A 12621-nucleotide genomic window follows, 5' to 3' on the forward strand; every position below is an offset into this window, starting at 1 on the left:
GACTGAGATCGGGGCCCCTCTCACACTGGGCCCTGCACAGACCCCCCTGACTGAGATCAGGTGCCCTGTTAAGCCAGGCCCAGCACAGACCCCCCTCACTGAGATTGGGGGCCTGTTGTGCCGGATGCTGCAGAGACTGACTGCGTTTGCGGCTAGGATGTGTCAGCGAGGGCTGTGCCGGGGGGTGACGTTTTGGGGGATGGGGCAAAGTGAAGCAGCCACAGCAGAGTAAAGGAAAAAAGCCGCTCTGAGCTCAGTGGTGTCGGCGTGTTTCTATAGCCCCCCCATGTACCATCCCCTCCCCACCTACTACCCCCTGCCACCAAACTGCTGCGGGGGCAGGAAATCTCTCTGGTGCCCCCGGCTGCTGGAGGCCAACGAGCGAGAGCAGCACGGGAGGCTGCTGCCTGCGACACCTGCCTGGGGAAAGGGCTGCACGGGAGCTCCCTGGAAGTGGTGGGTAGCGTCTGGGAGGGGGAGTGGGCGCATGTGTGGAAGAACTGGCTGGCTGGGGGGATCCTGACCCCAGAGCACTGGCCAGCCGTGGGCACCGAGCACTGGACAGAAAGCCCAGCCCGGCTACCTCCAGCAAAGGGACAGTCCCAGGCAGGGCCGGTTTTAGGCCAATTCAACCAATTCCCCTGAATCGGGCCCCGCGCCCAAGCCCCAGCACGGCGTACGGGCAAGAGCCGGTGCGCTGTACCGGGGTGGCCCGGCTTTCCCAGGGGGCAATTTAAAGGGCCTGGGGCTCCCAGCAGTGGCTGGAGCCCCAGGCCCTTTAAATTGCCACCAGAGCCCCACTGCTGGAGCCTTGGGGTAGGGCTGCGGGGCTCTGGGGGCTATTTAAAAAGTCCAGGGCTCTGCTGCTTCTACCGCCCCGGCCCTTTAAATAGCCGCCGAAGCCCCACCACTTCCCCAGGGCTCCCGCGGGTATTTAAAGGGCCAGGGTGGTAGAAGCAGGGGAGCTCTGGGCCCTTTAAATAGCCCCGGAGCCCTGTGGTAACGGGAGGCTCTGGGGGCTATTTAAAGGGCCGGGGCTCCAGCTGCCCCTACCGCTCTGGTCCTTTAAATAGCAGCCAGAGCCCCGCCACTTCCCCGGGGCTCCCTTGGCTATTTACAGGGCCGGGGTGGTGGAAGCACAGGCGCCCCGGGCCCTTTAAATAGCCCCCGAGCCCCGGGCTGCTGCTGCTACCCCGGTGGGGGAGGGAGGAGGAGGAGGCACTCACCGTACAGGGTGGGCTGTACCCCCTGTACCCAAACCCCTGCCCGCAGCCAGCCCCTGCTGCACCCCCAGCCCTGCCTGCACCAGCCCCGCACCCCTTCCCTGTCTCCAGCCAACCCCTGCCGCACTCCCCTGCCTGAAGCCAGCCAGCCCACCCCACATCCCCGTCTCCAGCCAGCCCCACACCCCTTGCCCTGCCTGCAGCCAGACCCTACCTCCAGTCAGCCCCTGCCCTCCCTCCAGCCAGCCCCATGTCCACTGGTGCCTTGCAGTTCCCAGGGCAGTAACCCTGCTTCAATGAGGGGGGCAGGGAGCAGCTGGGACCCACACGTGTGCACACCCTAGGGTGACCAGACAGCAAGTGTGACAAATCGGGATGGGGGTGGGCGGTAATAAGATCCTATATAAGAAAAAGACCAAAAAATCGGGACTGTCCCTATAAAATCGGGACATCTGGTCACCCTAGCACACCCTCAGGGAGTGGCGGGGACCCACCCATGTGAAACGGAGCTCATTTCTAACTCAGGCCCATCTTTTAAAAAAAGAACTTTAGGTAGGATTAACATACATCCGTATTTTCCCGGACATGTCAGGCTTTTTGGTTCTTAAATCACCATCCGGGAAGAAATTTAAAAATTTAAAAATTCCTCCTGGGAAAATACGGACATATGGTAACCCTATTGGTACAAAAAATACATACCGTGGCATGTCCCTTAAATCAGAACTTTTTATAGGGAACTGGTTGCTAAGAAATGAAAGGCTTCTTTTTACATTTTTTTTTTTTTTTTTAGTTGTACCTGCCAGGGCCCCGCCGAAAATGTTCGAATTGGGCTCCGCACTTCCTAAAGCTGGCCCTGGTCCCAGGAAAACCAAGGCAAGGAGTTGCAGCCCTGATTTCTCCTCCCGACAGGTATGGCCCGGCAAGGACCAGATCTCGGTTAAGCTACGCAAGGGGTCGGGGAGAGATGAGGGTCTGTGAGCTTCTGCTTTCACTTTCCTGTACTTCAGAGATTTAAACAGGAAAACGCGGGGCTCCAAGCCAGAGAACCACAGGACCAGAGATAAGGGCTCAGAGGTGCCGTGGCTTCTTGGTGCACACGGCTGGTGGTCTGGCAGAAATCACACCCCACACCCATGGGGCGGCTGCAGCTGGGTTTATAACTCACTGCCTTGAAGCCAGGAGCTGTCTGCTCCGCTAGCTGGAGGCTGAGCTGGGCCGTCCCAACCCAGAGCTCCTGTGGGGCCGGATCATGGCGGGACTCTGCTCCCAGCTGGCCGTGCTGCTCCTGCTGCTGGTGCTGCTGCCGTCCCCAGTGCATGGTAAGAGGGACCAAGGGATCCAGAGCGATGCAGAGCCACAGGGAACAGACCAGAGGGGATGACCCTGCAGCCTGGGGTTGGGAATAGAGCTGAGGGGAGGAATCGACTGGATGAGACGATCCTGGCCCCTGCGGTTTGAATTGACAGGAAGGGACCATCCTGCCCCCCGAGGGTGGAATCGACTCAGGGGGACAATCCTGCCCCAGTCGACTGGCTCTGTCTCTTTCCCAGGTCCTGGGTACAAGGGTTTGTGGGGACGGGAGCAGAACAGGTTCTGTGCACTGAGGGGCAGAAATGATGTGCCAGTCCCCGGACCTGCTGTGAATGAAGGGACCCTGAGCCCACCTCTGAGACACCACCCCCCCACACACACAGGCCGGCATGACCCCTGCAGCCCCTCTGACTCACTCCAACAGGTGCCATGGCCCCAGCACCCTCTCAGCTTCAGCACCCAAACCCTCTCCCGCCCTTGGGCTTTGCTGGGTGGAGGGAGGACGTGTGGCCCTGAGAGAGCTGGGAGCAGCCCCCTTTCATCTCATGTCAGCGTTCACTCTGAAACCTACTGATGCATAGTAGCCACCAATGATTTGAGGCAGAGTATGTAGATTATGGAAGGAGCTATAGGACAGTGGGTGGGTGGGGGTTATTCCAGCTCTTTTCCCTGCCTTCCACCCTCCCCAATCGGACCCTAGTGATGCTCCTCCCCCAGTGGCCCTGACTCTGTAATGTCTCCCCAACATTTCCATCCCTCCGCAGGTGCTGAGAGTCAAGACCAGCCAGGTAAAGAGTCTGGACTCCTGGGTTCTATCAGCTGCTCTGGGAGGGGAGTGGGGGCTGGTGGGTTATGGGTGCGGATGTGGGAGGCAGACAGGACTCCTGGGTTCTCTCCCTGGCTCTGGGTGGGAGATGTGCACTTTGTCCCATGTTAACATGACTCCCTGGTTTGTGCAGTGTTCAGCCGTATCATAGGGGGGCAGGATGCACAGGAGGGTCAATGGCCCTGGCAAGTCAGTGTGCAAAAATATGATGACAAAAACCATGAATACCACCACATCTGTGGAGGATCCCTCATCTCGGCCCAGTGGGTGGTGTCAGCTGCTCACTGCTTCAATCGGTAAGTAACCCAGGCAGAAGCAGGGGGAGGGAGGGGCAGGTTCCTCTTATTTGGGTTGCAGCAACATCTGTTTGTGGCCTCTGCCCCCTCATTGACTCCCTGCTCTTGGTCAAGCCATCCCCACGGTGCTGTGCAGCTGTTCTGCTGCTGTGCCCGCCCCAGAGGTGGCTGCATCTCAGTATCACACTGTCTTCCCCTTTTCCTTTTCTCTCCCCCAGCTCTCTGCCCTATTCCCAGTACCAGTTAGTGCTGGGAGCGCACCAGCTCCTCAACCCCTCCCCCAATCAGGTCCTGGCCGAGGTGCAGAAGATCATCCCCCACCCCAGGTACAATAGGAGGAGCTTCGTTGCTGACATCGCCTTGGTGAGGCTGAAGGAGCCAGTGAAATCCACGTTCATCCGGCCCATCTTCCTGCCAGGTGCCTCCCGCCAGTTCCGCGTGGGGAAGAAGTGTTGGGTCACCGGCTGGGGACGGGTAGAAGTGAGCGGTAAGTCTCAGAGAGGCACTGGGAGAACATAATCATTAGGGAGTTGGGGAGAGAAGTACCACTGCTCTGTCCCCTCCCTTTTCCTCAAGTCCCTGCCCCTGCTCCGCCCCCTCCCCAGCCCCATTCCACCCCTTCCCCGAAGCCCCCTCCCCTGAGCGACGCGGCCTTGGGGGGGTTAGCACGGGGCCTGGTGCCAGCAGCAGGAGTGGAATCATCCCCGCATTGACCTGCTCTGCTCCGCTGGCTCCCAGCCGTGCCGCTCCACTTCCCACCACTGCCGGTGGGGCAGGGAGACAGGCCTGACCCCTGCTGCCAGCGCCAGGCCCCCACTAATCCCTCAGACTGTCCTGTGCCCCACAGGGCCCCCAAAGCACGGGGCCCGGGGCAGACGCCACACACCTTCCTATGAGAAGGGCTCTGGTGGTCATGGACACTGTGACCATCTCGGCTGACCTCCTGGAGAGCACAAGCCAGAGAACGTCCCTGAAGGAATTGCTGCTTTAAGGAGACCAGATCTCTGAGCTGGCCGCCCCATCTGGATTTACAAATGGAGAATCCACCACTGCCCTTGGTAAATTGCTCCAACCGTTAATCGCCCTCACTGTTAAAAACTGACACCTCATTTCCAGGCTGAGTGTGTCTGGCTTCAACTTCCAGCCGCTGGATCATGTTCAATCTTCCCCTGCTCGACTGCAGAGCCCGTTATTAAACACGTCTTCGCATTGTAGATACGAATAGACTGGGCTCAATTCACCCCTTAGCCTTCTCTCTGTGAAGTTAAATCAACTGAGCTCCTGAGTTAGAGGCCTGGGGTCCCGGATGATCAGGGCCGTGTGTGGGGGGGGTGGTGGGGCGCAGCGCTGCTCCCTGCTGCGCCAGAGGCTGGCAGAATAACTCTGCCGCACCTCTGCTTCTCCCCATCCAGAGCGTCTCCAACCACCCAAGACCCTGCAGGAGCTGGAGGTTCCCATCCTCAGCACAGCGACCTGCAACAAGCGTTACAGCACACTGAGACGAAACCCATTTCTGGGTCCACAGGCAGTCAAAACCAGCATGATCTGCGCTGGGTACATGGACAGCAACAAGGGATTCTGCCATGTGAGAGCCTTTCCTCCCAGTGATTGTGGGTATTACACCTCCGGTGCCCAGACCCTGACCGAGATCAGAGCCGCCTTGTGCCAGGCGCCGCCCAGACCCTGATTGAGACCAGGGCCCCCATGTTCACGGTGACAGCGACGGGAATTGGGGCCCTGACCCCCGTTTCTCTCTTTCTCTCTCTAGGGCGACTCCGGGGGGCCTCTGGCCTGTGAGCAGGGCGGCACCTGGTACCTGGCCGGAGTCGTGAGCTGGTTTCTGACCAGAAAAGTGAGTGGAATCGTCTGTTCTCATCCCAAGTTCCCCGGAGTCTTCACCCGGGTGACGGCCTACGACAGCTGGATCCAGGAGCATGTGAAGGGGGTGGGCCCTCTGCCAGCGCTTCTCCAGCTGCACTGACACTCGCCGCCCTCCTCCTCGCAGCCCTGTGAGCCACGCGCGGACCTGCCCCTGGCACTGCCAGGCCGACCCCCCTCAGGATGTCTATAGACCCCCGCCCCTTGACACCGGGTGTGGGCCCCGCGCTGCTGGGGTCTGCGGGACGCGGCTGGGAGAGGCTGGTGGATGGAAGCACGGGGGGCGGGGTAGGGCTAGGGGGAGGTGAGGGCGGGGGGGGCTTACGTCCTGCTTTTCCTACAGCTCTGCAGCGCCCCCTGGGGGTGACTGGGAAGCCAACAGGGACAGGCCCCGCAGCCGCTTCTATCCCCTGACTTGTGCTCTGAAAATCATCAATAAATCGGCTTTGCAAGCAAACTGCCCTGCAGCAGCTGGTCCCACCTCCCGCTGGGACAGTCCTGCCATGGCAACAGCCTCCCATGGGCTCCACGGTTTAGCTGAGCGTAGGGGCCTCCCATCGCGCTGGGCGCTGCACAGACACCCCCGACCGAGATCAGGGCCCCCGTCATACTGGGTGCTCCACACACCCACCCAACCGAGATCAGGGCCCCCATCGCCCCAGGCGCTGCATATACCTCCCCCAGATGAGAATGGGGCTCCCAGCACACTGGATACCGTGCAGACCCTCCCTACCGACTGGGAACCCCATCATGCCGGGTGCTGCACATACCTTGAGTCAGATCAGGGCCCCATCGTGCCAGGCGCTGCCCAGAGACACGTTATGAGACAGTCCCAGCCCTCACAATCACAGACAAAAGATCCCAGCTGGAGACAGACAGACAGACGGGGAAGCACCAGGGAGCAACGGGACGATGCTGGTCACCGTGACGGGGTCTGTTCTCTGCCCAGTCACTCACCCACCGCCCCGGTAGAGCTTCCCTGCTGGACACTCACCGAGCTACGGTGTGAGGGTCTCAGTGCACCAGGCCCCATGTGCTTTAATCCTCCAGTGGCTGAACAGAGCCCAGGCACAGCCCCTGGCTGGGTCCCCAGGTGCCCCCTGTGCAAAATTGTGGGATTTGGGCATTTTTTAATTTTTTTTTTATTGATTTAAATGTTCAGAGTTGTGGGAAATTATGGAGGTGGGGGTCAGACACTGTGGGGATCAGACAATAATTAGATAATGACAGTGGATGCTAAAAGCTAAAGCTTTAGAACCGTTCAAATACCAATTGTCAACATCCCTCATCAAAAAAGTACAAAGTCAATCGCCTTAAAGCAAAGTCTTTTCTCACTGTGTGTCTGGTGGCACATTTCGATTCTTACTGATGGAAATATTAAGGCAGCAGTCTCTGTGTGTGTGCAGTGACATCAAGGTGGGGGAGCCAATATCCTTTCTCAGACCATCTTCCATTGGTGGAAGAGACAAGCTCAGGACCTCCCCAAAGCTCTGGTTCGGGTCTGGGCTGAAGAAGACCAGAAGAAGATTTGAAGAAGAGAAGCTCCGTGTAGCTGGAAAGCTTGTCTCTCTCACCAACAGAAGCTGGTCCAACAAACGGTATTTCCTCCCCCACCTCATCTCTTATATTCTGGGACCAACTCGGCTTCGACACTATGAACAGCTACGGTGAAACCGACATTTACCGACACAACTCCAGCCCTTCCCAGGCTGGTAGCGCAGGAGCTCAGGCGAGGTGATCACCATGGTCCCGTCTGGCTTGAGAAGCGACGTGTCTGTGTCTGGACTCTCGGACATGACCCGGGTGGCATCGCAGAGATCACAGGACGGGGACTGCAGCGAAGAGCAGGCCTGGCTCCTCGCCCCGATTTCTCCTCCAAAGGGAAACAGCTCGGACGTCAGATAAACCACCCGGGGCCAAACTGGGGAAACGGGTGTAAACACTCTGCTGCCGATTCGACTGCAAATCTCTGGTCCTGGCGGGGGAGGGAGGGGAGACAAGGGCCCCGGCTCAGACGTGCCGGGGGCTTCCCAGCACAGAGCCACAGGGTCGGGGGCCCCCCAGGGTCGGCTAGTCCCAGCCCCGGTGGAGATGCAGGATTTGTCGTGTCTGCACCACCCAGGACAGATGGTTTCGCAGCCGCTTTCTGAAACCGCCCAGTGAAGGAGCTTCCAGCCCCTCCCAAGGCTTCCTGGGAGTGGGGCCTCCACTGTCCTGCTGCTCTTACCCAGCCGGGGGCCGGCCCAGATCGGCCCCAGCTCCGAGCTGCCTGGCCCCAGGGCTCGCGTGGGGCTGGCCCGGGGGGGGGGGGGGGCTGGGCTCCCAGCTGGCCTGGCTGCTGGTGCTGGTGCGTGTTCCCAGCTAAGAGGGGCCAGAGCAGCCTCCCACCGAGAGAGAGTCACAGACATCCGGGGGGGGCAGCCTGGAGGGGAAAAATCTGTCCAGGGGGGGGGAAATCGACTGGAGGGGGAGATCCTGCCCCCCCCCGGGGATGGTAGTTCCCCCCTCCCCCCCGTGACCGGCCCCACAGCTCGCTCTGTCTGCCCGGAATTTTCTCCGGCAGAACCGAAAGTAAAACCTCCGCTGGTTTCTGTTTCCTCCTGCCCCGCAGCCGGGCGCTGATCCCGCAGGAGATCGGCTCCCAGGGGCGGGAGGGGTGTAGCCAGAGGGGAGGCTGTTAATAGCCACTGCTGGTGGGGGCTGGGAGCCAGGACTCCTGGGTTCTCTCCCAGCTCTGGGAGGGGAGTGGGGTCTGGTGGGTTAGAGCAGGGGGGCTGGGATCCAGGATTCCTGGGTTCTCTCCCCAGCTCTGGGAGGGGAGTGGGGCTGGTGGGTTAGAGCAGGGGGGCTGGGATCCAGGATTCCTGGGTTCTCTCCCCAGCTCTGGGAGGGGAGTGGGGGCTGGTGGGTTAGAGCAGGGGGGCTGGGAGCCAGGACTACCACCTGTTCAGCACATTGAATTTAGCAGCTGTTATTTCCTGGCTCAGGTTCCCAGGAAATCAGTCCCCATTATTCTCTATAGATGCAGGGAGGGGCACACAGGTGCCCATAAAAACCTGCCCTGGCACTTGCATTCCCCAGTCGGGCTTTGGTCGGAGCAGTGGAGGCAGCTGCATGCAGCCAAGACAGGCCTGGGGAAGGCTGAACCATGGGGTGTCTCCGCTCCCCACTGGCTCTAGCATTGCTGGCGATGACACTGCTGCAGGGTGAGTGTGGGGTGGGGATGTAGGGACCAGCCCCTCCCTCCCAGGGGGAGGGGAGTGAGATACAGGTTGTGGGGGAGGGAATTGGCTAGTGACTATCAGGGAGATCCAAGCCCTTGGCTCTTCATAGCCCCCCCCGAGCCTGGATTGGTACATTCAGTCCTGAGCTGCCCCACTCAGATCAATGGGGCATGTTGATTCTTGAACCGGCTGGTGGTAAATCAGAAACAGGGCTGAGACTTGTGGCTGGTGCTGAGGACGGCAGGGCTGCTCTGGGGCAATGGGCGGAGCTTGGGAATTATGGGTGGAGCTACTGGCACTCAGTCCCCTCCACACACCTTCTCAGGTCCCAGCAATGCCTGTGAATAACCCTCACCCCCAACACACACACTGGGTGCTCAGGGGAGCTGGAATCAGCCAGGTAAGACACCCACTACAGAACTCCAGCCTCACCTGCCCTGGGCATGTGCCCTGAGAATAAGGGTGGGAGCCTGGACTCCTGGGTTCAATCCCCAGCTCTGGCAGGGGGTGGGGGTGAGGCTGAAAGCCAGGAGTATGGCTTCTTTGCTCATCCCATGCCAATGCTGTTCCCCTCTCGGGTGCAGCCACAGCGGTCTGTCAGGTTGAATTGGTGGGGATGCCCCAAGGGGCCGGTGGCCGTGGCAGGTCAGCATCCAGTATAATAGACACCACTTTTGCGGCGGGTCCCTCATCTCAGCCCAGTGGGTTGTGTCAGCAGCTCATTGCTTCCAATTGTGAGTAACTGGGATGGGTAGGGATTGGTGCTGCACAGTCAGGCATCCTGCCTCGATCTATGCCAGGGAAACCATCCCTGGATGGCATCGCTGTGTGGCTGTTATCCAGCTGCCCCACCCCAGAGGTGGCTGCATCTCAGAATTGGATGGGCCATCCCCGTGCAGCGTCCTGGGTGGTTTTCCCCCAGCTGCCCTGCCCCAGAGGTGGCTGCCTCTCACCGTCAGGTGTTGCCTGGACCCTACTGCATTTTTGCCCATGTTTGCAATCCAGTTTCCCCCACTGATCGTTGCTGTCCCTCTGCTCCCCAGCTCTTTCCCCCAGTCTGCCTATCGTGTGACCCTCGGGGAGCACCAGCTGTCCAACCCCTCCCCGAGTTGGGTCTCATCCCCTGTGCGCCAGATCCTCGTCCACCCCGATTACAACAGGGGGACCCGTTCCGCCGATATTGCCCTAGTGAAGCTCACGGAGCCAGTGCGATACACCGACGAAATCCTCCCCATCTGCTTGCCAGGCCCCTCCCACTCCTTCCCTGGCAACCACACGTGCTGGGTCACCGGCTGGGGGACAACAGCTTCTGCGGGTAAGACCATCCCCCGCGGGAGATGCACTATCACTCTGTGACTCAAACCCCGAGCTCCTGGAGCCCCGTGATTCCTGCTGCATCTTGAAATAATCCTCACCCAGCTCTCTGCTGCCCCCTGCCGGCAGGAGGACCAGGAAGTAGGTTGGGGAGGTATATGGGGAAAGGGAATTGCCAGGCATGGGCATGGGTTGCAGCCAAGGATCTATTAACTTCTCTGAGGGCTCAGGGATATTAGATTTTGTGGGGCTCCCTAGGCTCAGGATGCAGCCAAAAATGTGGGGTAAAAGTGTGGGAGAAGGCAGGGGGTTGGGTGCAGGAGGGGGTGAGACCTTCAGCTTAGGGTGCATTTGGGGGGCAGGAGAGGGGGTCCAGGCTGGGCTCAAGGGGTTTGGCGTGCAGGAGCGGACTCAGGGCAGGAGGTTGGGATGTGGGGTCTGGTTGGGAGTCGGGGTGCTGGAGTGGGGTGGGAGTTGGAGTGAGGGTTCTGGGAGGGAGTTATGGTGCAGGAGGGGGATCAGGGCTGGGGCAGGGGATCGGGATGTGGGCCGCGTCCCTGGGGCAGCTCCTGTTTGGTGGCAGAGCTGGGCTGAGGCAGGCACCTGGTCTGTCTTGGCCCCATGCTGCTCCTTCCTGACTGAGCCTGAGGCTGCCGGCATGGCACGGACATCCCTGGCTGTGGCTCTGTGCACCGCCCCCCCGATGCCCGATCAATGGGAGCTGCGGGGGCAGAGCCTGCAGGCGAGGGCAGCATGCAGACGGAGCTCCCCAGCGCTCACAGCTCCAGCCCGGCGGGGCTGAGAGGGGGGAACAGGAGTGTGCAGAGCTGCCCCCACACTAGGTGGGGCTGGAACTCAGGGGCTTTAGTGGTGCAGCCCACGGCCCCAGGCTAAGGGGACCCCCGAAAAGATCTGCACTTTTGGCAGCCCGGAGATCTTTTTGCAGGGGCCCCCTTTAGCCTGGGCGTCTGTGTAGGGGTTCGCTCCTGCATTAATTCAGCCCCAGTTGTGGGTGTCCCAGCTCCTTCCCCACCCCCCAGTCTCTCTCCCACCCCCCAAGACGCTGCAGGAGGTTCCGGTCCAGCTGATGGACACTGCAGCCTGCAACGCCCTCTACAACATCGACCTGGCCCCGAACATCGGCAGGGACCCCATTAAACCCAACATGATCTGTGCCAGCTATGCAGAAGGGAAGAGGGACTCCTGCCAGGTGAGAGAGGGCTCTGGGCCAGCTGGATGCAGGTGAGCCCCAGTGCGTCTCCCCGTCACCATCTAGGGCCTATCGAAGGTAAAACGGCTGCTGCATTTGCAAAGCTCCAGACATGGTTCCTCCCAGCTGGCAGGTGCATCTCTGACTTTTAGAGCCAGGTGGAGTCACAGCCCTGTGCCTAAGCCCCAGCTCCTGGAGTCCTGGGATTAGGGCAGAGCCCCAGCTTTTATATTTTATTGAAGTAATAGTTGAACCTTTGTGTTTGCATAGAAAAGAGGAAGAATGTGGCTAGACAGTAACTGAGGCCTGCCTGAGTCTGCAGAGAGCCTGAGCCAGTCACTGTGGGATGGGAAAATACCCCATGCCTGAATATTCAAGGTGTCAACTCCCAGCCCCACTGCTCTGGGGAGCTCTGCCAGTGGTCTCTGTGTAGGGCAGGAGAGGAAGAACACAGCCACCCCAGCACCTGTGAATGTCCTGGGGGACTCTCACTTCCGCTACCAAAGCCTCCTTCAGGGAAAGTGAGCTGGAAAAGCACAGCAAACTCCTTTCACTTCTCATGTTGGTGTGGACAAAACTTGTGGGTGGGGCCATGGGATGGCCCATATGCCTACAGTCCCAAGGGGCTGGATGCCTGGGGATAGGGTCATCAGGGGGGAGACCCTCATTAATCCCAATTTCTCTACTCCTCCAGGGTGACTCTGGGGGGCCACTGACCTGTGACCACAATGGGACCTGGTTCCTGATGGGGGTTGTGAGTTGGGGGGACGGCTGTGGCCAGCCCAATCGTCCCGGTGTCTATGTCTGGACAGTGGCCTACGGTGAATGGATATGGGGGCACATGGTCTCCAGGGGATGAGCCACCAGTACAGAAAACAGCCTCTCTGCAATAAATGATGCCAGATCCTCCTTCAGCACCTACAGGCTTCTCTTCACCACTCTCATGATGGCACTGTGACGTCCCCCGCATCTCTCCCTCCTCCGTTCACCCAGCAGTGAAACCATCCACTGTCTGTGGACAGTGTGAGATGGAGATGGGAAAGGATCTGAGATCTATCAGCAATGCCCACATGCCAGAGTCTGCAGGGAGCCTGACCCTGTTGCAATGAGAAGGGAGAGCTGCCCTGAGTGTGACTGAGAGCAACACTGCCTGAGTCTGCAGAGAGCCTGAGCTGGTTGCTTGGAGAGGGGTGAACAGTGGATCCCTCAAATCTAACCAACTTGTTGAAACACTTTGGAGTCAAAGCTTCGCCCATGATCTCTGTGTAACCCACCTGGGAGCCCAGACCTGGTGAAGGATTCATTCCCTGGGACCCCGGCTACTGTCACAGACTCGGGA

General features: G+C 59.7%; 1 protein-coding gene across 1 annotated transcript; it reads left to right on the plus strand.

Moving 5' to 3' along the window:
* The first annotated feature begins 1598 nt into the window (after positions 1-1598).
* Positions 1599-12184, plus strand: LOC123369069 (serine protease 27-like). The gene is made up of 9 exons (XM_045014435.1): positions 1599-1611; positions 3299-3322; positions 3494-3656; positions 3875-4143; positions 5069-5241; positions 5425-5601; positions 9815-10073; positions 11113-11282; positions 11977-12184. The coding sequence occupies exons 1-9, from the start codon at positions 1599-1601 to the stop codon at positions 12139-12141; spliced, it is 1413 nt and encodes a 470-aa protein (XP_044870370.1). The 3' UTR covers positions 12142-12184.
* Positions 12185-12621: the final 437 nt, after the last annotated feature.

This window comes from Mauremys mutica, chromosome 4, assembly GCF_020497125.1.
Source record: "Mauremys mutica isolate MM-2020 ecotype Southern chromosome 4, ASM2049712v1, whole genome shotgun sequence".
In the NCBI taxonomy this organism is placed as follows: Eukaryota; Metazoa; Chordata; order Testudines; family Geoemydidae; genus Mauremys; species Mauremys mutica.